The sequence below is a fragment of the Sycon ciliatum genome, chromosome 6 (genome assembly GCF_964019385.1).
Source record: "Sycon ciliatum chromosome 6, ocSycCili1.1, whole genome shotgun sequence".
NCBI lineage: Eukaryota > Metazoa > Porifera > Calcarea > Leucosolenida > Sycettidae > Sycon > Sycon ciliatum.
The window spans coordinates 27,107,066-27,134,192 of NC_088648.1; the positions used below are offsets into that span (position 1 = coordinate 27,107,066).

Sequence of the window (27,127 nt, forward strand, 5' to 3'; positions counted from 1 at the left end):
TTATCTCAGGAAAGAAATACGAATATTTGAAGCAAGCCACGATCACAAAGCACTATATACATGATTATTTACATATCAGTAAGCAACTCAGTCGAAAATTCAAGCAAGTTACACATCCTCCTCGCCACTATCGTCGCTGGAGAGCTCAAAATGTACGATCCGGACAGCTGCTGCACGGGTCGTTTCATAGCTTGTTCCACTTCTCCTCGTCTCGAATCACGCTCAAAGGCAGTGCGTGCCTGTCACCTTCCCATCAGAAGCTGAGTGAGACTGCCCGCATGTTGACTGTAAGTGTTATCCCCGTTCGTCGCAATAAGCGACTTTGTTCGAGACAAAAAGGCAACGCCATATCAGTGTCCTTTTTTCAAATCGCCTCTTGCGCTTGTCGTACTTGCTGATCAGCACCGTACCCACGCGAGCCGCTGGTGCTTGTACATGCAGCGCAGTGATAGCTTCCGCTTGATGTAGCTCCTGTGCGTACTGCACCTACAACGCCGTGCACCAGGCTTTTCGGCTAGTTTCCTGAAAGTCCTTTGCACGAGTGTTTCTCTCAGGACTTGGTGTTTCATTTGATTAGCTCCTTTGCCCTGTCCTCTGTGAGCTTCAAAGTGTGTCCGCCGGATTGGTCTCACTTCCTGGAGATATCGACATGAGCTGCAGTTTCTTCGTCAGCGATTTGCTGGTGATAGCCCTTCACTAGGCGCTGTACTGTGCAAGCACTGAAATTCAAGCTCGCGAAGCGCTTTTTCAGCTTTTCTATACCTCCCCGGGGTAAACAATCCCTGCCATCAGACAGCTGGAAGTAGACAGAAACTGTATTCTCCATCGCTCTGAAATGCGACCATCCTGACCTATTTTACGGACTCGAGCGGAGGTTGCACTGTTTTCTTGCGCTGACGGAAGTGTTCGTCGGCGGCAGCTCCGTCAAAAAGACTCAAACGAACCGATCGCAACTTCTGTGATGGTTTGTGCTGCCATGTCGTCGGATGCAATGGTCAATGGTCATGTTCGGATGGTGAATCGGTGGTTCCATGCCGTGTGGCACAGGCAGAACACCAAAAAACCAAGTGAGAAGATAAGCGCCAATTTTAACTGGGCGGACCAAGTATGTTTTCTTCCAACGAATATTCTCTCGAATATTGCTTTGAAGAACGAAAGAATATTCTCTATGTTGGACTCAGTAGATCGTCCAGCCCCTATATGATGTCGAACCCCTATATAGAGTCCATTTGTCCAAAATCAACTGAACAGAGGCCAAACTTTGAAATCAACTAAAAAGGGTCTTTATGTGGACAACACTTCCTGTATAAAGTCCAGCCAATTAGGCATCCCCTATCCAAAGTTCAAAATTAGACATAGGATCTGCTGTAAGAAGTGAATATTAACCAGAAAACTGCCTCACCCATTAATCCTTTATATTATTCACTTCTTAAGATAAAAAATTAGTATTGTGGCACAAAAATCTACCGGTTCGGCACATTTGGTCCTAAGTGAACGGGCATTGATACAGCCAATGGGAAGTGAGGTGAGACAGGTAGTTGAACGAGAAACAAAAGGGGTGCGTGGAGATCTAGAGTTGAAGTCTGGTGGGACACAGAATAATTCAAATGGTTAGCCTTTTGCTAGGGTGGGTGATGGTTCGTTTGCGATGCGGTCTGATTTGAATCTCCATTCCCTGACGCGCACCTCTGATGGCCAGAAGTCCTCCCTGAGAACAGTTGCCCGATGCTCTTCGGGGACAACAACATGGGCAAAGGAAAGTCCAAAATACTTCGTCTCAGATACCGAGCACTTGATAACGTGGACTGATTTGCGTTCGCAGTGATGGACAATGGTGTCAGATGAAACTCCGGAGTTTAGATTGCCGGCGTAAAGGGGGAAACACCTGACCCTCTCACCCGAAGACAGTTTCTCAGTTGGTATTGGTCGGCGGTGGAAGTATGATACATCGCGTGTACGGGGTAGTTGAAACGGAGAAGGGCCGGGGTCCGGGTTGGTAGAGACGGCATTACTGTACGTCCGAGGTGGAGGTGCAGGTCGGGACCTAGCATCTCTTGTACGTGTAGTTGTACTAGCACTACATGTAGCTTGTTCATCAAGCCTCTGCTCGTGATGGTCCAACATGTTCAAACTTGGACCCCGTGACCGTATATTATTGAATGAACTCCGTACACCACGCAGCTTATCCCTTCCCTCAAAAGCTTGAATTTCAGCACTAGAATTTTCCCGAATTTGAGCCATTTCGCTGCGTAGATCTTTTATCAGTAATGTTAATTCTGCAATGGCCTTTGACAGGTTGGACACCTCCCCATCCCCCTCGTGAGCATCATTATTATTGTCAGACGGACTTGCAACGACTTGCTTGTGCGTACGGAGGGGCGAGAGCAGCTCTAATCGGGGGGCCTTCGCACGGTCAGAAATTTTGTACGACTTGACGAACTCCTTGAGCTGACCATCTGTAATAACTGCAAACTCCTCGAGATCCATGGTGGGACGAGGAAAAAGCACCTACCAATACAACTACTCAGTCGGCTTACTGATTTACAGGCATTCCACTCACTGCGCTTGCCCGTAAGGAATGAACCTACACGATAGAAATTTTCAAATCCAGGGAGAGGCAAAAACTGCATCTGCTCTTCATGGCTGAAAACATCTATTAGGTGCATCGGGACTCTGGTGACTGGGCCCGAATGTCACAATTTAAAGATACTTTCTTATTTTCTCTAGCTTCTCGGAGAAGAAGAAAACAGAAGTCAAAAAACTTTTGTAATCAAAGAACGGTCTTCTAGAAAATTCGAATAATTCGAATATCCCCTACATCACTACAAAAAATTCTAGCCACCCGCAGACTCCATTGCAGCCACTTAGACATTTAAGAGAGTACATCAACTTCAATAGGTTCTCTTTGATGCATAAGTCACTAAAATTAACATTTTATTCCCGTAGCTATGCCGAAGACGTTACTTCAGGGCTAGCCAGGGTCCACACAGCTTTAATTTGGTGTTTATTTATTTGTTTGTTTGTTTGTGCCATCGGCATGCCTGGCGCTATCCCGTACCTGTCCAGTATCATCAAGAGCACCGTACCATCAAGAGAATGAGTATGTATGCAAAGTGTATCGGGGGAATGCATGCAGGCTGATAGTGCAGTGCATCGATCATTCAAGAGTTGCATAGAGTAGACACGATACTGGTCAAGCAAGCTAAGACAGAGATCCTTCTCGTCAAGTCTGTCGAACGAGGCCCCAGGAAAACTGGGTGTTTACGAGTGTCCAGAAAGCGCGGCGCGTGTCAAACGTCGCATCCTGAGAGAAATCTGCATGCACCGGTATGCGGTGAAGTATGGCTGCCCTTTCCAGGCCTCAGTCTAACTGTTATCAAATTGGCTATTTACGAGTGCCCAGATAGCGCGCCGCGTGTCAAGCGTCGCATCATGAGAGAAATCTGAATGCACCGGTATGCTGTGAAGTATGGCTGCTCTTTCATATCCAGGGTTCTACCGCATCTGATCTGTCTCGATAAGCGGTACGGCTTGGTATATGACAACACGACAACGCCCGAAAACGATGCCTAAACGGAACGAAATGGAAATGCACTTCAAAGTGTTTTGAACCGTTTCCATTCTCGTGTAAACGGTGAAAACAGTGAAAACGATTGGAAACAGAGCGCGGACATGGAAACCATTCCGCACAGGACTATATTTCGTGGGAAATACCCAACCCTTGCGACCACCAGCATTTACCAACTTTAACTAATGTGTTGTTTCCCGCCCTTGCGCCAAGCCAGCACGTGATAACTCCACTCTCCAGGCCGCTGATCGCCTGTTTTTCGTTTTCGTGTAAACGGTTCAAAACAATTTGCCGTTCTCGTATAAACGGTTTGAAAACGATCCGAGTACAGCCCGTTTAAGAGAGAGAAAAATAACGATTCGCAATAAATTCTACGAATACTTTTGCCTAACTCATATTCAAACTGATTGAAACGTTTTTGCAATAAAATGATGTAGCCAATCAGAGGAAAAAAACATTTCCATCAGTTCTAATAACATGCGCGATGAGATAGGCAAGAAAGCATAGCGTAGGGCCCTGAGCTTCCAAGCTCTCTCGTTATTATTAATTTTATAGTAACGTATGCAGCAGAGAGAACGTATATTGGAGTAGAGATATCCTATGTAAGGTTTAACGTAGCAGAAGCATGGCAAGTGGGTTTTGAGGAGGGTTTTCGTTCAGGTGTTGGTTTTGGTACACCGGGGTTGTTTATTGACTGTAACACACAATACAAGAGGTTCAATTGACCAGTATAATCCCGGAGTACAGATATGTACAGGCCTACCGGAAGGCGGGCGGAGTTGGTCCGGTTTGAGGGGGGGGGGGGGGATCTCGGCCGTGAATTTGTTGACAAATCCGGTCGGAAATAGCAGAATTTGGCCCTTTCACGAGTTTTCAGAACCCACTACAAGGAATAAATTTGCATGGATATCAATGTCCATGACTGTACAATGTATGGCCTACTATGGGAGGTTTTTTTCTTCTTTTTTCGGGGGTAACGGCCTTTTTTACGGGCAAAACTATGGGAGTATGGGTGCATGTATGCATGATTGATAGTACATAATACACTGGACATGTATGTACCCAGAAGTTTTCCTCCCCGGTTTTAGAGGAATCCCAAGGCCAATTTTATTTTTATTTTTTTTAAGCCTGCCGGTTATCACCGGACCGACCGGACCGATTCCAGCGGCCCTGATGTACCATAATTGTGTGCACGCTGCCTCCTCGACTCGCTGCACACACAGTATGCTGCCACAGTGACAGCTTTCTGTCGTGAATTGCATACTTCCTCGGCGTCATCGAAATTGTCGCAGTTTGACTAGTGACTTGTCACGTGTTACTGACAACTCCATAAGCTCAACCATACAAAGATTATTGCACAGGATGATAGGTTGAAGTCTAGAGTAACGTTCCAGGACAGTGGGACTGAGAGTTTCACACGGAGCTGAAGGCCTCGTCGTCGCTGATGTCAATGGACGAAAAAATATCGTTCGGCGAAATATCCAGGAAGGTTGTAAATAGTTGGTCGCGCCTCATCTCGAACGCTTTGACATTCTCCACAGGACAAGAGCTGCTATGCTTGTCGTCTGCTAGCTCTGGATGATTTCTACTTCACCAGCAACGCAGTAAGAATACACGATCATTGCGAGGTCGGTTGATTACCGTCTTCGGAATCACCTCCATCTTGAAATGAACTTTTTTTAGCCGTGGGATACCCATTCATGTTAGCTGTGTGGTCACTGCTCATGCAGGGAAATGTACTATCAGGTCCAGCGTGCACTTCTTTTCAGCATCACGGCCACTGGTACGGTACTTGCACGTGCATGACTAGCACTACAGTGTACACGCAGAGTCTACACGACCCTTGCAGGTACTGTCTTACTACTCGGTATCTCAGCTTTCCTTGCAGGAATGCAAGAGCGTTACATTTTATCGCTCTTGCATGCATTAGTTTGCTGACCCCTCGATGTTTCTCCAAGCGCTGCCGCTTGTTCCACAAAGTCATTCTCACCCCAGCTCAGGTAAAACAGTGACGAGGTTTTGACTGAATTGCTATAAACGCGGGAAATGTGCAGGCTGCAACGCCTGACTGGTCTCAGCGAGTCGAAAGTACCATCGCAGCAACATCAGCGAAGAAATCGCATCTTGTTCAAAATGTTCAGCTTCCAACAACAGAAAATAGAACTTTGGCGTCGTCCTATACTGATGACTATCGTCTATGTTCGATTCCTTAACTGTGGTACGACTGCTGGTGAGTATATACCCCGTTTTATATCAAAAGTCAAACTGCGACAATTTCGATGACGTGGAGGAAGTACAATGTATGGAAATGAAATCAATGCCAAATTTACGACCAGCTGCCAGATTGCTCACTTCCTCGGCTGCTTCAGTGATTCTCAAATTGAAGCAAGCGTTATGGCTGCCAAGGTATGCTTTGATAGTTCCATGATCCAACTTCGAGCACTATATCTAAAGTAAAGGCCTTGAGCGTATTGACCGTCATGGCGTACTTTTGCATTTTGTTTGGCAGTCGCACGTCCTAGGACGTGCTACGTTTCTCACCGTTGTTATGACCATCTTACTATTGTGGACATTGAAATCCCGCTAAAGGAACAAAGATCGCACCCTTACCGTATTTTCCGGAGTATAGTGCGCACTTTAGATGTGCTATTTTAGGCCCTAAATCGCAGGTGCTCACTACGCTTCGAATATGAAATGCATGTACTTCAATGAAGATTGAAGTGAGCACCCCCAATGAAGATTGGGGGTGCGCATTATACAAAGGTGCGCACTATACTCCGAAAAATACGGGTACTGCCTTATCGCATACATAAAAAAACGGAAGTTCATATTATTCCAATCTAAAAGCAGGTTGGGATATTGGGATGCATTGCTCGCGACTGCCTTACCAGCGCCCCATGCCCGCTTGATTTTTCAATCGATCTCAATGTCCACAACAGTAGCGGAGCAGCAACTATTTTCGGGTTCAAAATTAGGTACTGTAATTTCACAAATTTTCGGTGTACTTTTATTTTTGGTACTTTCGGTGCGTCTGTTTCATACATAAATTTCAATACACCGAACAAACACTAACACACATAATCCAATGGGGAACTGCTTCTCTGTACCGAAAATTTCTGTTCACCGAACCTAGCATGTTGCCCTCATACCGAAAATATTGAGCTCCGAAAATTTCTGAAATTAGAGTAATTGGTTATGTCGCAAACACAGAAAAGCGAACACTTACGATTGCAAACTGGCAAGGTAGTCCACTCCCCACTGGGTAGACATGTTACCAACGAGTGACCCGAAAGCTCAAAGCCGCCATTGCATGTGATGTTGCGAATACCGTTAACTCTAGTTGAGCCTCCTGACACAACTGCGTTAGTAACAATTAGCTGAGGGCATTCTGGTACTCCTGTGACACAAAGGACCCAAAGAAAATACAGCATATGCTGTGAGTGCCAATCCTCAGTGGTCTATGCTCATTTATATATGCTCCGTGTGCATGACGAGTTACATCGTCCTTGGCCATTCAGGGGTGGTTGTTTCATGGCGAGGTATCTCGTCCTTGGAGGGTTAACCGCTTTTTGGTTCCAGTCAACCGGCTGTAAACTGGTTCTCAGAAAAAATAGCATCCTAAGTATGAACAGACACTGCTTTTTCACGCATTCACGCATTTATGCCATCTATCAACAAGTATCAAAAACATTCCAGCAACACATTGTTGCTTCTAAATGTCAAATGAACCCATACAACAATTCTTTTTGCACCGCACTTGCTTTTGACGGTCTGCAACAATGAAGATAATGAAGATAATGGAGATAATGAAGATAATGGGTGACTTTGCCCATCACTCGCAGGTAAATAACATGGACTAAACACGATGCTGCTCAGGGCTCCTCAACGCTCCTCAACGCCCGGCACATACTTGAGTGATACGACTGGATATCACTGAGCGACACTGTACATCTGGATTTAACCAGAGCATGTCGAGGTAAATTGAATAGTCAAATTAGCGTGTCTGTTTTAGCAGTCTAATACACATTCACAAACATACACGCACACTGATGGTGAGAGTGAATTAAGTCGCAGACCTTTCCCCTTTTCTAATCCGTCGCAATGAGGATAAATCGGTTATGGCCATGGATACGCGCACACACAAGCAGATACAATGTGCGGTCATCTGTGTGAAATATAATTATTTTTGGAAGCTTTGTCACCATTGTGAAGAAGAGGTTGGTACGACTTCGGTGATACTTTTTTCACCATTGCTATCCTAATGTCATCACATTTCCTAGTGGACACGGAAAGCCATGCAAATGAAAAGTTAACCGATTTCTGTATCTTATGTAAAATTATTATCTGTATCTGTACCTTGATTCTTGATGCTGATCTAAGGGGCCGGTCACATTGGGGGAACAATCCGCAGGTTATAAACCGGGAATATGTTTTCTACTTTTCATCACGGCCACACTGGATACGCACAATGAACAAAATCTGACCCACACTAGCTATTTTTTGTCACTATTCGCTTCTGGCAGTCTGTCAGCCACGCTCCTGGGCCAGAGCTGCATCAGGCCAGATCTAGAGTATCGCTCCACTTCATAGCGCAATAAAAAACAAGGGAACTCAAAGAAATCCATTGGAAGCCGCGGATGATTATAATATTCGGCGGAAAAGCAAGGCCTTGAGCTATTTTCATCGAATGGATTAAATCTCTCAAATGTCCCGCTCAGCGGTAAATATCCATGGTAACCACGGATTTTTTTAATTTTTTTTAGTGTGCGGATATCAATGGAACCATGAAAAAAGAGTGGGCTATTTTCTTGTACCCTGCCTCCAGAACGCTTCCCAAAACTTCGTCGGAAGCATGTCAGGTTGTGTCTTTCATCGATTTCGGGCAGTTTCCCAATCTATGACAAAGAAATCTGTCCCTCAGGTTTAAGCATACCAAATTAACTTAAGGCCCCAACACATGGAGCATCATACCCAGTGTCATGTGGGAATATTTTTTAACCCTTTGTGTGCTGAGTACGAGTTAACTCGCACTTTATGCATGACCTGATCCACTACGTACGAGTTAACTCGCAAAAAAATTCGCGCGATATATCGCAGTGCATAGACCAGTGTACAAACTTTCGTAACTTCGTCAAACATAAACGCACCGCGATTTTCAATACACCGTTGGAAAGGTCTTGGCCTCATCTTTCCGGGGATAAATTCTTCGCGATAGGATAAGAATTCATTGAGCGGCGACAAGATGAACACAAAAATCACGGCCCAGAGTGAACGCGAATTGTTTTGTTCTTGAATTCTGTTTGTTGAGGAGCGTGCCAGGGGATTTCCCTTTGGCACGGCGCATGCGTGATGGACATCAAATGAAGCGCTTGGATCTGAGCTTTGCAGCGCAGTTTGAATTGTGAAAATGTGTTGAATTTGGGCAACAAGCCGAACAAGAATGTGTAATGGAGTTGTGGTGCCGTTCCGAGGCATGGTGGAGTAGTTTGGAGAGGACGTGGAAGTGTCCCTGATGTGTCTATGGAGCTGAGAGCTGCCAGGATGGATTCGCTTGGTCCTGACCTTTCCAACGAGCCTAGGACGATGAAAATCCATCAAGGTTGAGTGAAATGAGAATAAATTTCGTTCGGAGCTGTGAATGCATACTCCACCAAGAGAGTCAGTGCGCTGGGAAGCCAGTGGATTGGAGAAAAGGGGCTCAGCATGCAAAGGGTTAATCCTGATGTGATTGAAAGGTGAGAGTAGAATGTCCACAAGCACTTACTGGAACAGTTTGGAAGTGGGGCAGACCAAGATCCATTCAACAGACAGACCAGTTGTGAATCCCCCGACAGGGTATATCCATCACTGCAGGAGAATGTACGTTTGGCCTGGAAATCCACTGGGCCAGCAGATACTATTGCATTGGGTGGTGTAGCCAGCACTGGGCAGGTGATGTCTGCAAGTGAATACACAGAATATACTGTGATGCTCAATGAAATCCATCTACGTAACTCCAGTATGTGCGGAGCGTTGCGCAGCCAGAGACCTGCGAACACTGGGCTGCAGAATGATGCAAGACACAAACTTGAGGGATACAACTGGATTTCACTGAGGACCACTGAACATTGACAGAACCACCATACCAATGCACCTAATCATGTGACCTCTCCAGACATTCTGGTTTGGTTATGCCACTAAATTCATCCTTCGAAATCAAACACTCATTACTACATACATGCTAGAACCACATCCTCCCAGTACAAAGTTTAATTCACCTTCCAAGTGGCGCAACTGGACTTAACTTGGGGAATTATGGGAACCAACGGGATGGTCTGAAGGTAACCGATATGGACATGAGGAATAGGAACGGAATTATTGTACTACATGGTTTAGGCTTCATTGGAAGATAATTAATTATAAATTGTAATTATGTTCGAAAGTCATTCTGTCACGGACCATGCTTGATGGTTCCCACCGTGAAAAAATGCTTAAGTGCCTTATGGCTAGCGTTAAAATCGAACGTGATCTACCTCAAAGTTGGCTAAAATTACATGAAAAATTTGTGTGACTCGGGTGGAGAGCCAAGGATTCATTTATAAGGAGAAAAGAGAACCAAAGAGCTACAATTTACTTTAGAACATGCACTAACACTCCCAGTTACTTTACAATCAGCTCATGCGATAACATTGCACGACACTGTTATCGCATGACCTGATTGAATAGGAGAGCCCCAATAAGGAGGTGCCTGTTAGATGAAGAGGAAGTTTTTGGCTATGTCAAGGGCTTAAAGGTTTGTTTGGGCGCAAGTACAGGAACAAACCTATTGATATGGTGAATTCTGTTTTTGGATGCTTTCGAGAATTCCTGGTGAACTTAAAATTCCGCTTTGGTCTTAATGATCTTCAACATGCATTTCTTGGGCATGGCATCATGCGAGCTGCTCAGGGAAAAGTTAACTTGGGCTGCATCTTATTGTGACTGATACCTTAGGGTCTTCAATCTGACTCTCATGCCAGTGTAAATAACCGCAGCACAAAGAAAAGCATTACATGTATTGGAAAGTGTTTGTTACTTACTTGTACACGTTGGACTGATTGCAGACCAGGTCTGATTGGTGAGACATGTAACACTTGACACACCCGTTAACCGATATCCAGCATTGCAGCTAAAACTTGCCTTTGAACCAACAGTCGTGTCATCTATGTAGACATATCCATTGATAGGCGTCAGTGGAGTCCGGCATATGTTTTCTGTGGACATAAGAGTGTGGAAACATAATTATCTAGAGAGATAACAAGAAATTTCACATCTGAACGAAAAGCTTTATCTGCCATTTAGGTGCCCCATGCATACACCATCGCATTGCATTATGCAGTCAGAATTACATTTTACAAATGTCATTACCTGTACAAATTGGACTTGCTGTTGACCATGTTCCATCAGCCTGACAAACAGTGTACCTACTTCCACTGAGTGCTTTGCCTGGGTTACAAAAAAATCCTCGCACTGTCAAATATGTGGTCCCTCCCATCTCTACACCACCATTTGTTACTGGAGGGATTGGTGCCGGACACAGAATTCCTGTTGAAGAAGAAAAAATAATGGGAAAGCAATCATGGAAGTTCCTCACTTGATCGCCCATGCACATGAAATTCGAAATCCGTAGCAACACCAATTCACAAATAGTTAACATTTGTCCGGATATAGTGGCAATTTGACTTCATGCTTTCAGCCTGACCAAAAAGGAAAACTCAAAACTAAACCAAAAACGACCACTCGCGAATGCAAATATTCCCTATGTACAGATGTGGGTAAAAATCCGGCACCGTTTGCTCCCTGGAAGTTATGATAGATAAGGGAGGGTGCAGGATTAAAAAAATCTCAGAACGTTTTGGTTTTTGAAAGGTTTTCCTGTTTTGTGAAGTCCTGAATTAAGTGGTCAGCCTGGTCGTAAAATCCCTGAAAAATCGAGTTTGTAAATTCATGTCGAGTGCTACATCAGTTGAGAGAGCACGAACAGGTGCAAAATCTCTGAAAATTTTGTTTCGATCTGACCAGGCATTCAAGAGTTATGGCCGAAAATGTGCCCTTGCAAGGAAAGATTGTTTTGTTGCACGCTGTAATTTTGGGGCAGCGCTGTATTTGAATGTGAGCAGACTGTGCGCAACGAATTTTGCTCCAAGTCCATAAATCGCGTTTTTAAGGCCATGTATTGGGTTGCACGGCACCGGCCCGCCACCGCGCAGCAGGATTTTTGCCAGCACCCTCGTGACGTTGGAGATATGTGGCTTGATTATTGTATTTGACGTTGATTTAGTGACTTTGGCAAGTTTGAGTCGTGTCAAGAAATCAGGTAGGATTCAGCACTAGGCAATAGTGGAACGTGAGTGGTAGTCTTTGCTGATTTTTGAGGGTATCCTGGATTTGGTTTGCAGCGCTGTGGAAATGGCTTGCTGTGGAGGTCCCAGCATTAGATGTTGTATCAAAGGTACGACCTCGTAGCACGCCTTAAACCAAAAAAAATCAAAAATTGACTTGGGTCTGTGGGAGTCTGTGAGAGAACGCCCACTTTTGCGGTTGTAACAGATTCCAGGGCGAAGTTGAGGGGCCCTATCCCACCACCCATGGCTGCTTCTGGACTTCTTTTAGGTTTGGATCCCGCGCATGGACAGAAGGGGCAAGAAAATGTGAACACATTGTAAATGCATATTTTTGCCTCCGTGGTGGCTCGCACACCGTGGCACTATGCCAAAATTCCGGCCTGAAAAGCCTGTCAGTGAGGCGCAAGATCTTTTAAGTCATGTCCAGAGGGCCAGCATAGTGGCAGGAGTGTGTGGTGCAAATTTCACTCAAATCCATTGAGAGACACTAAGGTTACGGTCAATTGAATGCCATATGAAATTTACGACCAGGCTGCTACCATAAAAAGGGACATTGCTATAATAACACTGGCATTTCCACTTACTTGAACACGTGGGTTGAGTGCCGGACCATTTTCCATTTGACAAACAAACCGTATCTGTACTACCAGTCAGCATATATCCGGTCATGCAGGAGTACTGACGAGATGATAAATAGGTGTTTGCAGAACTGGACACAGTGCCGTTTGCTGGAGGTGGCGTAGCCATAGGACATGTAATCTCTGTAGTCAAAAGACAAGGAAATGTGCTTTTATCGCGATAAATTGCACACATTAGATACAGATGGAAATGTGCTTTTATCGCGATAAATTGCACACATTAGATACAGATGATTAAATACAGTGAAACATGTAGATGATGTACTCGTTGATGCTGTCGTTAAACTACGTTCACCGACTCTCTTCTACATTCAGGTCTCACGGTGAAAATTCCAAACAGGCGGTTGCCTCATAATTCAGCCATAGTTTTTGAGCCGTACATGTGGTCACGTTTTTGGAGAAATTGAGAGCATGTCTGAGAAACCCAGAAAAGCTGGGCTGGGCCATCTTTTCGATTTCGCTCAAGTTTTGCAAGTATGTTTCCTTTGGGGTCTACAACAACCATGCAAAAGGGCTCGCTGCATTACTTACGGACACCTTGCAGCTGGGGACCACCTCGAAATGGGCCCAAAATACGACTGAATTTTGGTTCCAAAAACTAGCGCTGGTACAGCGTACACAATGGAGCTGAGAACAAACTATCACCATGCCAACATTACCTCACCTGAGTAGTCTTCGCATTACCACCACATAGAGCAATGGCTACATCCAGGAAAGCAATGGCTATCATCTCCAAATATCACTAATTCGCATCCCTAAAATAGCGAAAATTCAAGGGCCATAGCGGGAACCACTTACAGCGTCTATTGTCCTGAAATTTGCACAGCAGGACAGTGCCTCTATCAGTAAAATCGCCTTGTACGCTAAATGATTTCAAGGCCAACATGAAGCTCGTGTTCTAATAACTGGTAATTCCACATCGAGATTTGTTTCTCTTTGCCCCCAGTAATTTGTAATATTTATTTATTTTTGCTTTGTTTTTGTTAACTGCCATGGCTGGCTACCGCCCCCCCCCCCCCTCTCCGTCAATATTGGCCTATATTCTCTGGCCACGGGAAGGTGAAATAAATAAATAAATAAATGTGTGCCGTTACCCATAACCGTGCATTATTATTATTATTATTAGACATAATCTCATAGCATGTGACAAGCATAGCTAATGCAGGGACAGAATCCCCTGAGACAAGGGCGTTGAGCCAGCCACGGCAATAGTAAGCTAGCAAAACAAAGCAAATATGAATTAAAGCAGAAAATGAATGGAAAATTACAAAGAAAAACGATTAACGGAAAAAACAGGGAATATTTGCATTCGTGAGTAGCTGTAAATGTTTGAGCTTTTTGGTCAGGAAAATAAACTGAAAAATTAAACATAGGAGGTGCCATGCTGTTTTATTCCAGCACAAAGTGGTAGTAAAATTCGACTCTCCGTATATGACCAAGTGTGATGTACGAGAAGCCATAAAAAGAAGATAACCCGCGCTATAGTCGTGCAATACGATATTATTAATATTTACTTGGGCCCAGTGCGTGATCTCATATAATATGCCTTTTGTCATTACAGCTAATGTCTGCATGACTTTGCCATCAATCAACAATGGCGGAGCAACAGCCAGCAGCGTGACAAAGTATGGTGACCTACACGTCCACTGGCACACCGGGTATGAGTTGTCTGGAATGGAGAGAGTCTTTACAATTATAGCACTCGCGCATTACGCCACTTCTGATTCACCTGGTTGGATTGTCTGAATCTCCCCTTTCTTTATATCGGAATGGTTTTCGCTCCCCACACTGTATCTGCCGCTTTTCCGCCAACTTAACTAGACCTTACTGATGAGGGATGAATTCTCCAAAACGCATGTACTGAGCAAGGAGTTGCACTTTCTTGCAAGTTTCCGGAAATAAAAGCTTGTTGCACGTATTGCATGCTCTCGATGCTAGTCATGAGTCAGTCAAGTCTCAAGTCAAGTCCACGGAAAAGCTTGAACTCCGGTGTGGAGAGTAAAGTGTGTTACCATTGCCGAAGTCGTTACCACTATTTCCTTTCTTTATAATTAAAATTATATAATGACATTGGTCCGGCTCTTCCTACACAGTGCATACTATCGGGAATACATGAACTAAGAGTTTGCAACTTCTATCTCGAGCTGGGATTGGTCCATCCATGGAAGAACTGTTGATAGAGTCATTCTTTGGGAGAAGTACTGGAATGTGTCCCGAGAGCGCCCAGCCGTCTCGTTCTTTCGTGCTCGTGTTGTGCGAAGTTCGATTTGTTTGATTGTCCATGGCTATGCTTTTCAGCAGTCACTCTCCACAGAATACTGTAAGTGAACAAATGCACGGCCTATTCAAATTTCGGGCTCCCAGGGCTAAAACACATTTCGGCTGCAACAAATTTTCGGCCATATATGATCAGGCCGAAGATAGCCGAAAATACACATGGGCCGAACATTTGCTGACTTACAGTACAAGCTATATGCAAAGAAAAGCAGCACAGAGGGTATGGTACTCACGTGTGCACATTGGATTGGCAGTTGACCATGACCCGTCGGCTTGACATATTGTGTAACTCGTACCACTCAATTGATAACCTTCCATACAACTGTACTGACGCACTGCTGAAAATGTATTAGTACCGCTGGACACAGTACCATTTGTCAGTGCTGCTGGTGGAGAAGGGCAAGTGATCTCTGCATAGGGCAAACACACCCACAGACACACAAATACACATGTACAACAAAAGAATGGCTACCACCATTCTGGAGCTCTTTTCAAGCACAACATGCAATGGAGAGCAGAAGTGCAAGCAATTTCCAACAATGTCCAACACAGAGATAGCTATTATAGCAATAGGAATGAAAGTCAGTCATGACCACATACAACCTATAAAGATACAGAACATAGCAAGTCATCCACAATATTAAGAGAGCATGTCTGAGAATACCAAAGTATGTGTGCAAGTGGATCTCTCCGATTTCGCTCAAAATTTGCACGTAGGTTCCCTTTGGGGTGTGGATCGATTGGGCAAAGCCCTTGAAAAAGTTTCTGAAGGGAACCTTGAAATTTGCATACCCCTCAAAAATTGCCGAAATATCACATTATTTATGGGTCTAGAAACGAGTCACGCCACAGCGTATACGAACAAGCTATGAACAAAACTCCATCAAGCCAACATTCCCTCACCTTAGAAGAGTTCCTGGAGCAGTACCGCTTAGCCACGCCAGCATCCCAGAAGACGAGGTCCATCACCCCCTGACGCCACAAATGATCGTCTTGAAAATAGCCAATTTACAAGCACTGGCAAAACAGCCAGCTACGTCCTCAATTGGCCAGAACTATACACCGGCAGATAGTAGAACACCTCTTCCAGCGCTGAGGACATGTCCCCCATCTTCCTTTTGGGGTTTTCTTGAAATAAACTTTTTTGAATTTTTCCACTCGACCATGCTGAAATACGGCCAAAGTCATACCTGCGCAGGAAAGCTCGCCCCTCCGCGACGTCTCCTCAGCAATTTCTACTCCAACACTACTCCCAAGGCCGCAGAACAAAGTGTAGTGTTGACTCTGACAAGGAAAAGCAGCGGTGATCACTTGTCACTCCATTTACAAGCTTCTCCTTGCGCCACCAATAATTTTTTGTGCGACTGTTGATGCAAAAGTGACTGAAGGCCTGAGCGCAGTTTTTGAATTTTATTGCAAGATGCACGGTGAAATCACGTGCCTTGTGACGCAAGAATGCCAAGTCGCGTGGCCCACGGCTCACGAGATTTCAGAGTCACCTTTATCAAGTTCGCTTGTTACTCGCCTTGAACGCCCGTCGGTCTGGAAGTGATCACACTTGTGTTGTTACTGCGCTCAAGAACGCGCTGACCGTGTTGTAGGCCTACGAACCGGGACTTTCCCTGACCATGTAGGTCGAAGACCAGTGAAATGATGATGAAATCACATTCTTTATGACGTAAGAAATCTCTCATGCAGTTCACGCGACAAGTGCGTGCAGCCAGTGCTGCTCGCGTGCCAGTCAACACAAAGGGACCGAGCTAGCCGCTTTTGTCGAGCATCGACATGAAAACAAGGGACTTTTACTGTTGGACTATGTTCGGGATTGCAGGAGGTAAGTGTGAAAGACGAATAACTCTCCATGCTGTACGGGTCATATTTCAACGGCTTGCTGCCATTGCAACACTCCGAGGACAGTTAGTGGGGGTTCTCAGCATTTCAAGCAGGAAATGAAGCTCATCTTACCTCTGCCATCATGGTCTGTTCCGAGTAGCGTTCCAGGCACATTCGCGATCGATGGCCGCGTATCGATGCATGCAGGAAGCGTCATCCTACGTCATAGAGCACGCGATCTCAAAGTGCATCTTGCAATAAAATTCAAAAACTGCGCTCAGGACTTCAGTCACTTTTGCATCAACAGTAGCACAAAAAATTATTGGTAGCGCAAGGAGAAGCTTGTCGTTTGGAGTGACAAGTGATCACCGCTGCTTTTCCTTGTCAGAGTCAACACTACACTTTGTTCTGCAGCCTTGGGAGTAGTGTTGGAGTAGAAATTGCTGAGGAGACGTCCCGGAGTGGCGAGCTTTCCTGCGCAGGTATGACTTTGACCGTATTTCAGCAGGGTCGAGTGGAAAAATTCAAAAAAGTTTATTTCAAGAAAACCCCAAAAGGAAGATGGGGGACATGTCCTCAGCGCTAGAAGAGGTGTTCTACTATCTGCCGGTGTATAGTTCTGACCAATTGAGGACGTAGCTGGCTGTTTTGCCAGCGCTTGTAAATTGGCTATTTTCAAGACGATCATTTGTGGCGTCAGGGGGTGATGGACCTCGTCTTCTGGGATGCTGGCGTGGCTAAGCGGTACTGCTCCAGGAACTCTTCTAAGGTGAGGCAATGTTGGCTTGATGGAGTTTTGTTCATAGCTTGTTCTTATACGCTGTGGTGTGACTCGTTTCTAGACCCATAAATAATGTGATATTTCGGCAATTTTTGAGGGGTATGCAAATTTCAAGGTTCCCTTCAGAAACTTTTTCAAGGGCTTTGCCCAATCGATCCACACCCCAAAGGCAACCTACCTGCAAATTTTGAGCGAAATCGGCGAGATCCACTTGCACACATACTTTGGTATTCTCAGACATGCTCTCTTAATCATTTTATATGCACAAACCTCCACTTCAGTGTGAATATATGTTGATATCACCACTGTAATCAAATCATTAGGTTTTCTTATGCCTATACAGAGCTAGGCTATAGAAGAAGGCAAGAAGCACCATTTGGCCCTCGAAAAGTCTGCGTTGAATACACCACTATCACTGCTGCACTCTGTGGCCGACCACAATCATATACTTCCCACAACAACAAGAGTTTGGTTTTGTTTGTTTATTTACGGATTCTGCAGAGGTAAATGGATACCTATCATGAGAGTCTCCCCAAACCAAAAAAATAATTTGAAACTCGGGTATTGAGCCAATAATAAAAGTAGAAAGGAAAAGGACATATGGAAACGAGTTAGGAGTAACTCTCCACCACTGTAACTAGAAGCTAGGTGTCAGGACGTCGAATGTCTCAGTACTCTGTCAGTTTTGTGCCTAGTTGTTGCACTTTCTGACTGTATATAGTATCTAGTTACAGTGGTGGAGAGTTACTCCTAACTCGTTTCCATATGTCCTTTTCCAAAAAAATAATGAAAATAAAATTATGTATAGAGTTAAAAAAACTCAAAATCTGAGATTTTTAAGAGATTCCTTTGGAGTACTGTAAAACCAGTATTTATAGCACCGGTGGTAATTTTGCCATTTTATCGAAAGGAATTTTTTTGCTACAGTTAAAGCAGCACTAATCGAACTATTGCATGCGTAATATAGCACTTGTCGTCTTCCTGTTCAATTCTGAAACTCGAAATTGAAAAAAAATCACCGCGAATTGGTGTAAATCCAGAGAAAGGCAACAAAATTAATGGTTACAATTAGTAATTCTACAGTACTGAAACACTCTTCCGACTAACTGCTCCTTTGGTCATTGAGAGGTTATTGGAGAAAGCTCAGCTGTTGGATGACTTTTCCCTTTCTAATTTTTTCGTTCGGTCTTTGGATGATTTTCCCTTTCCAATTTTTCTTAACCCTTTGTGTACACTGTATGCGCAGGGTACTCATCGGTAATAATGGACCTATAGCATGAAACTAAGACACATTTTGTCTATGGAAGTTATGCTTTTCTGAATCTGTTGGTATCAAATGTGTCCAGGTAAGAAAATATTTGACCGAGCACCACAACTATAGATACAGGCCATACCTGAAATACCTATTTCTGAGTCAATTGTCCATATTCCTGACAATTTAGATCAGTGTACTTTTGAATCGTGTAGAGACTTGCTAACATTGCCCTGCTTCACACAGAGCGACAGGAGACCACTGCACTAGAGTACAGCCGCCATTGCTTGAACAATAGCAAAATGGACGGAAAAGAGCCATATTGCGTAAATACCAGGTGCCAAACAACTGCATCAAAATTTCAAAATACAGGTAGACTCCCTCTAATTCGAATACGGTATAATTCGAACATTCCGCGTAATTTGAACTTTTTCGTCGTTCCGATCTTCTGCAAGTCACTTCAAGTCAAAATCGAATGCATAATTCGAAGTACGAAAAGTGCGCCGGTTGGATAATTCGAACCCAGTCTTCGTACAGAAGAGCTGTTTACAGTACATTGGCTATGTCCTTTGAACGCTTATTTCGAAGTGAGATTGAGTTGCTATCCTTGTAATTCGAAGTTCATTTTTTTCTTCTTCTCTAGCCAAGAGTAGCTCAAAAATCGATCGATGGTCCGCTGCAGGATCGACTATAGCGTTCAAGAAACCCACCTTCTCTCGAAATTTGATTCCAGCTCGTGCGAGGCGATTTGCAAAGGTTTGATTGAAGACGACTTCTTCCAGGTGGCTGACTCTCTTCGCAGATCTTGATGGCCTTTCCTACCGCGCCAGCTCGTGCACAGAGATGTTGGGGCACAACAACACTATTGTTGTAAATATTGTCTATGCCTAGCCTATGCTTCACTTCCGTTCTTCAGAACGACGTGCTGCTGTCCGACGGCCTTTCATGACGCGGATTAGACAACGCAGTTCTTTTCCGTTGAAATTGTTTCAGGAAAGCTGCAGTGACTGACAACTTCTTCACTAGAAGATGAAGATAATGTCAAAATGATTTTGTGTCGATCCAGTGTTTTGATGATCCGTTGTACCAAGGCAAGAGTGCACACACGTTTATGGACTCTTGGTTGTACATGACCGGTACGACCACCTATGTTTCGTAGTCAAAAGACAAGGACATGTGCTTTTATAGCAGTGAATTGCACACATTAGATACAGATGGAAATGTGCTTTTATCGCGATAAACTGCACACATTAGATACAGATGATTAAATACAGTGAAACATGTAGATGATGTACTCGTTGAGGCTGTCATTAAACTACGTTCACCGACTCTCTTCTACGTCCAGGTCTCACGGTGAAAATTCCAAACGGGCGGTTGTCTCATCATTCCATTCAGCCACAGTTTTTGACCCGTACATGCGGTCACGTTTTTGGAGAAATTGAGAGCATGTCTGATAAACCCAGAAAAGCTGGGCTGGGTTATCTCTTCGACTTCGCTCAAGTTTTGTAAGTATGTCTCCTTTGGGGTCTACAACAACCATGCAAAAGGGCTCGCTGCATAACTTACGGACACCTTGGAACTGGGAACCACCTCGAAGTGGGCCTAAAATACGACTGAATTTTGTTTCCAAAAATTAGCCCTGGTACAGCGTACACAATGGAGACGCGTGCGGCCAGTGATGATTCACCCTGGGATGCGCCGAGCACAGTGAGCCAACCGCTGCCACTGCACTGGCTGCTATTATAGCTGATGCAGTTGCTGTGGTTGCTACTCCAGTTACTTGGCATCCTCACTGTCCATCATTTTTCTTGAAGTAGGTAGGGTTGCTTGAGGATTCAAGCTTTACGAGGCGCCCAAGAAAAAGAAAGACCCATTCTGGATCGCGAAGTCGCATATGATGCAAGCGCCGTATACGCCGAGAGTTGCTGTACTCTAGTCTAGGTTGCCGTAGAACACCAGGATCATATCAAGCATGTTATAATGACATTTCTCCATTCTGAAGTCAACACTGACCAGTTATAGCACTGCTTGCCATTGCTTGTCTGATCTTTGTCGTCAATTGCCTAAATTGAATGAATTTTGAGGAAAGATCGCCAAAAGTCTAATCTAAATCTAAATATGGTGTTATGAGTCTCGTACAATGAAATCCTTCAAAATTTCTTAGGATTCACAGTGCGTATGTCCATACCCAACATCTCCAATCAATTTTGGACCAGAATATGCATTTTCAAAAAATGTCATTTTTGGCCCAGTGGGAGGTGATTTTCCGGTCAGGGCTGAAAGGGTTAATATCTCTAGTCAAACGGATCAAAAACTGTGTATTGTTGTTCATTCTATTCGTCTTAACAAAGCCCTGCCACACTTGCGTAAATATAACTGGTTTTTTCCACTCGTCCTAGGCGCAATCACTGCACTTTGCCAAAAGCCCGAACATCAGCTTATACCAGATCTCCGTTTTTCGCTGCCTATTCTCTCTGGCTGGCTCTGCCTCTATAAGTGAAATCGTCTTGTATGCTAAATGATTTCGAGGCCAACATGAAGCTCGTTTTTAATAACTGCTAATTCTTCATCGAGATTTGTTTCTCTTTGCCTCCAGTAATGCGTTATTTTTATTTATTTTTGCTTTGTTTTTGTTTATTGCCATGGCTGGCTACCAACAACCCCCCCCCCCCCCCACCAATCCCCCACCTCCCTCCACATTGGCCTATATTCTCTGGCCACGGGAAGGTGAAATAAATAAATAAATAAATAAATGTGTGCCGCTACCCATAACCGTGCATAAAAAACAGGGAATATTTGCATTCAAGAGTAGCTGTTAATTGTTGAGCTTTCCTTTTTGGTCAGGAAAATAAACTGAAAAATTAAACATAGGAAGTGCCATGCTCTTTTATCCCAGCATAAAGTGGTACTAAAATTCGACTCTCCGTATATGACCTATTGTGATGTACGAGAAGCCATAAGAATAACATAACCCGCGCTATAGTCGTGCAATATTATTAATATTTACTTGGGCCCAGTGCGTGATCTCATGTAATATGCCTTTTCTTATTACAGCTAATGTCTGCATGACTTTGCCATCAATCAACAATGGCGGAGCAACAGCCAGCAGCATGACAAAGTAGGGTGAACTACATGTCCACTGGCACACCGGGCATGAGTTTACTGGAATGGAGAGAGTCTTTACAATTGTAGCACTCGCGCATTACTCCACTTCTGATTCACCAGGGTGGATTGTCTGAATCTCCCCTTTCTTTATATCGGAATGGTTTTCGCTCCCCACACTGGATCTGCCGCTTTTCCGCCAACTTAACTAGCCCTTACTGATGAGGGATGAATTCTCCAAAAAGCATGTACTGAGCAAGGAGTTGCACTTTCTTGCAAGTTTCCGGAAATAAAAGCTTGTTGCACGTATTGCATGCTCTCGATGCTAGTCATGAGTCAGTCTAGTCTCAAGTCAAGTCCACGGAAAAGCTTGAACTCCGGTGTGGAGAGTAAAGTGTGTTACCATTGCCGAAGTCGTTACCACTATTTCCTTTCTTTAGAATTAAAATTATGTTATGACATTGGATCGGCTCTTCCTACACAGTCCATGCTATCGGGAATACATGAACTAAGAGTTTGAAACTTCTATCTCGAGCTGTGATTGGTCCATCCATGGAAGAACTGTTGATAGCGTCATTCTTTGGGAGAAGTACTGGAATGTGTCCCGAGAGCGCCCAGCCGTCTCGTTCTTTCGTGCTCGTGTTGTGCGAAGTTCGATTTGTTTCATTGACCAGGGCTATGGTTTTGAGGAGTCACTCTCCACAGAATACTGTAAGTGAACAAATGCACGGCCTATTCAAATTTCGGCCTCCCAGGGCTAAAACACATTTCGGCTGCAACAAATTTTCGGCCAGATATGATCAGGCCGAAGATAGCCGAAAATTCACATGGGCCGAACATTTGCTGACTTACAGTACAAGCTATATGCAAAGAAAAGCAGCACAGAGGGTATGGTACTCACGTGTGCACATTGGATTGGCAGTTGACCATGACCCGTCGCCTTGACATATTGTGTAACTCGTACCACTCAATTGATAACCTTCCATACAACTGTACTGACGCACTGATGAAAATGTATTAGTTCCGCTGGACACAGCACCATTTGTCAGTGCTGCTGGTGGAGAAGGGCAAGTGATCTCTGCATAGGGCAAACACACCCACAGACACACAAATACACATGTACAACAAAAGAATGGCTACCACCATTCTGGAGCTCTTTTCAAGCACAACATGCAATGGAGAGTAGAAGTGCAAGCAATTTCCAACAATGTCCAACACAGAGATAGCTATTATAGCAATAGGAATGAAAGTTAGTCATGACCACATACAACCTATACAGATACAGAACATAGCAAGTCATCCACAATATTAATCATTTTATATGCACAAACCTCCACCTCAGTGTGAATATATGTTGATATCAACACTGTAATCAAATCATTAGGTTTTCTTATGCCTATACAGAGCTAGGCTATAGAAGAAGGCAAGAAGCACCATTTGGCCCTCGAAAAGTCTGCGTTGAATACACCACTATCACTGCTGCACTCTGTGGCCGACCACAATCATATGAGCCGTCAGATGAGAAAACAGACCTTATCACAAAAAAGTCATATTTTTGTTTGTGGTGCTATCTGATTGCCAGGAGCACCAGGAATCGTATGCAGAAAACCAGAGTTGATTTGGACCAGGGAAAGTAAAGTTATAGCCTTGACAGTAGGAGACCATTACAAATTGCACCTCAATTTTGGGTGCAATACCAACAATTGTTTCACCTACTTTGGATAATATTTTCTGTTTCCTTTGACCGATTTCCACAAACTTGGGCTTTCTGGAAAGCTCTGGCTACAAGCAACCCGTTGGGCCCTAATCCGATAGCAAATAAAGCACAGCTCCAGCGCAACAAGCTACAAACATCGCTTCAGCGCTAGACTTGCGCCGTCACACGAAAATCGCTCGCCATTTCCATCTCCATTATCCCAGGACGCCCAATTTTTTTCGTGAAGATGCAGTGAGAGCTTCCAAGACGTCTGAGCCTGTTGCCGAGATCGTTGATTGCTTGAAAAGGGGGAAATCCCTGGTCTGGAGCGTTTGACTCGCGTGTAGAAATGCAAAGTGCCGTGACGTATCTTGCAGGCTTCGCATCTCGGGAACGCGTCATCGTGCCGCGATCGCGCTTGCTGCATTGGATTCCCTGGAGTTTTCTCTTCGATTTACATACTTGGATTGTCCCAAAAGACCGATATTTGACTGAAATACGACGGTTTGTAGCTTGGTTGTCCAGACGCACCAGTGGGTAAACTCGCCAACTTTCAAGTGCACTTTTCTGCACTGTACAGTTTTTCGATAAGGTCTGTTTTCTCATCTGACGGCTCATATACTTCCCACAACAACAACAGTTTGGTTTTGTTTGTTTATTTACGGATTCTCCAGAGGTAAATGGATACCTATCATGAGAGTCTCACCAAACCAATAAAATAATGAAAATAGAATTATGTATGGAGTTAAAAAAACTCAAAATCTGAGATTTTTAAGAGATTCCTTTGGAGTACTGTAAAACCAGTATTTATAGCACCGGTGATAATTTTGCCATTTTATCGAAAGGAATGTTTTTGCTACAGTTGAAGCAGCACTAATCGAACTATTTCATGCATAATACAGCACTTGTCATCTTCTTGTTCAATTCTGAAACTCGAAATTGAAAAAATCACCGCGAATTGGTGTAAATCCAGAGAAAGCCAACAAAATTACCGGTTACAATTAGTAATTCTACAGTACTGAAACACTCTTCCGACTAACTGCTCTTTCGGTCATTGAGACCTTATTGGAGAAAGCTCAGCTGTTGGATGACTTTTCCCTTTGCAATTTTTCTTAACCCTTTGTGTACCAGGCATCTACTGTATCCGCAGGGTACTCATCGGTAATGATGGACCTATAGCGTGAAACTAAGACACATGTTGTCTATGGAAGTTATGTTTTTCTTAATCTGTTGGTATCAATGTGTCCGGGTACTAAAAATATTTTGACCGAGCACCACCACTACAGATACAGGCCATACCTGGAATACCAATTTCTGAGTCCATTGTCCATATTTCTGACAATTTAGATCAGTGTACTTTTGAATCGTGTATAGACTTGCTAACATTGCCCTGCTTCGCACTGAGCGACAGGAGACCACTGTACTAGAGTACAGCCGCCCTTTGCCTGCTTGAACAATAGCAAAATGGACGGAAAAGAGCCATAATGCGTAAATACCAGGTGCCAAACATTTGCATCAAAATTTCAAAATACAGGTAGACTCACTCTAATTCGAATACGGTATAATTCGAACATTCCGTGTAATTCGAACTTTTTCGTCGTTTCCATCTTCTGCAAGTCACTTCAAGTCAAAATCGAATGCATAATTCGAAGTACGAACAGTGCGCCGGTTGGATAATTCGAACCCAGTCTTCGTACAGAAGAGCTGTTTACAGTACATTGGCTATGTCCTTTGAACGCTTATTTCGAAGTGAGATTGAGTTGCTATCCTTGTAATTCGAAGTTCATTCTTTTCTCCTTCTCTCGCCAAGAGTAGCTCAAAAATCGATCGATGGTCCGCTGCAGGATCGACTATCGCGTTCAAGAAACCCACCTTCTCTCGAAATTTGATTCAAGCCCGTGCGAGGCGAATTGCAAAGGTTTCATTGAAGACGACTTCTTCCAGGTGGCTGACTCTCTTCGCAGATCTCGATGGCCTTTCTTCCCGCGCCAGCTCGTGCGCGGAGATGTTGGCGCACAACAACACTATTGTTGTAAATATTGTCTATGCCTATCCTATGCTTCACTTCCGTTCTTCAGAACGACGTGCTGCTGTCCGACGGCCTTTCACGACGCGGATTAGACAGCGCAGTTCTTTTCCGTTGAAATTGTTTCAGGAAAGCTGCAGTGACTGACAACTTCTTCACTAGAAGATGAAGATAATGTCAAAATGATTTTGTGTCGATCCAGTGTTTTGATGATCCGTTGTACCAAGGCAAGAGTGCATAAACGTTTATGGACTCTTGGTTGTACATGACCGGTACGACCACCTATGTTTCGTTGATGCAAATAAAAATGTGGAAAAAATATTCAGCATGTACTTTCAAGCATTTTGACATACATATCAGTGCATGGGGCTGCATTTGGATAATTAGAAGTTCAGGATAATTCGAAGTTAGCGCCTGGCAATTTGAGGTTCAAATTAAATGGAGTCTACCGGTATTGAAATTGTGTCAGATTTGAGTATGTACCTTTCGCTTAGCTACTCACGTCCAACGAGGGTCTTGGTGATTGAAAAGACCAGGAATAGTCACTGGGTGAGGAATTTCACCTGCCTTGATTATTTCAGGCCATCGCTGTGCTCCCTTTCGCTGCTGCTTGGAGAGCGAATACTGCAATGGCTTCAGCGATGGAAATTCTCATTTTCGATTCAGACCCTGAGACTATATCGTTGCTACAACTCTCTCCAGGCATTCACCATCACTAGTACACATCGACAACAGCTAGAGCAAGCTATACTTCCGATAGAAGCAGTGTAAACGAACAGAAACATGTTCGAAATTGCTAAAATATATCGTAGAGCGCTGAAATTGAAAAGCGCACTTTTCACCGCGATCGTTCTCCGTACTTTCAAATGGAACTTAAAAATTCCCCTTTGGGCTTCGTGATCTTCAACTTGCATTTCTCGGGCATGGCATCATGTTATCGGTTCAGAGAAAAGTTAACTTGGGCTGCATCTTGACTGTGACTGGTACCTTATGGCCCGCGATCTGCTAAAACCACCCTTCGGTGCTGTGTAATTTTTCGGAGAAAATGATGAAAACGTCAGCACGTCTCGATTTTCTCATCATCGCAGGTGACAGTTATGGCGGAAGGAGGATGACGGCGCTCGTTCGCACAAACTGTTGTCGGATTCTCGGCAGCGGGGTCGTCAGCGCTTCCAAAATGACGATAGATCGTTCTTCGGGTGGTCAGATCAAGATTCTGACGACCAGAGCGATAACGAATCGACCAACGTCTCTTCGCTCGTGACCCTGCCGATCGCGCTTGCGATCGATGCGAAGGAGAATTTGGACGAGGCGCCAGCGCTACAGCCAGCACAAGCCCTCGCCGCCCGAGGACAGGGCCAACATAAGAAATCCCGTGGCCAGGCGGCGCCCAGTACTGTTGAAGAGGTACAGGCGGGAGTGGACAAGGGCTGCAGTTGTGCCGATGTCAACTGTTTCAAGAACTAACTTGTCACAGGATACTCTACTCACTGCACGCAACACAGCGCTCGCAATGACGAACGAGGAGCTGTACTGTTACGTCGCTGGAAAGCTCGATGTGTTTAGACGACGCGGTGCAGTTACTTCTCAC

The 27,127-nt window shown here is 44.3% G+C and overlaps 1 protein-coding gene across 4 annotated transcripts in view; it reads right to left on the bottom strand.

Moving 5' to 3' along the window:
* The window catches only part of LOC135819831 (sushi, von Willebrand factor type A, EGF and pentraxin domain-containing protein 1-like), a 57,475-nt gene that overhangs the window by 8,565 nt on the left and 21,783 nt on the right, over positions 1–27,127 (bottom strand). For 3 of the 4 annotated variants that reach the window (XM_065333114.1, XM_065333115.1, XM_065333113.1), the window contains 7 exons: positions 22,716–22,892; positions 15,080–15,256; positions 12,516–12,692; positions 10,955–11,131; positions 10,627–10,800; positions 9,333–9,506; positions 6,795–6,965 (listed from right to left, as the gene is read on the bottom strand). In XM_065333114.1, coding sequence (XP_065189186.1) covers positions 6,795–6,965; positions 9,333–9,506; positions 10,627–10,800; positions 10,955–11,131; positions 12,516–12,692; positions 15,080–15,256; positions 22,716–22,892 — 1,227 coding nt within the window. The remainder of the gene's footprint in view (positions 1–6,794; positions 6,966–9,332; positions 9,507–10,626; positions 10,801–10,954; positions 11,132–12,515; positions 12,693–15,079; positions 15,257–22,715; positions 22,893–27,127) is intronic. The other variant, XM_065333116.1, reaches the window with a different exon arrangement.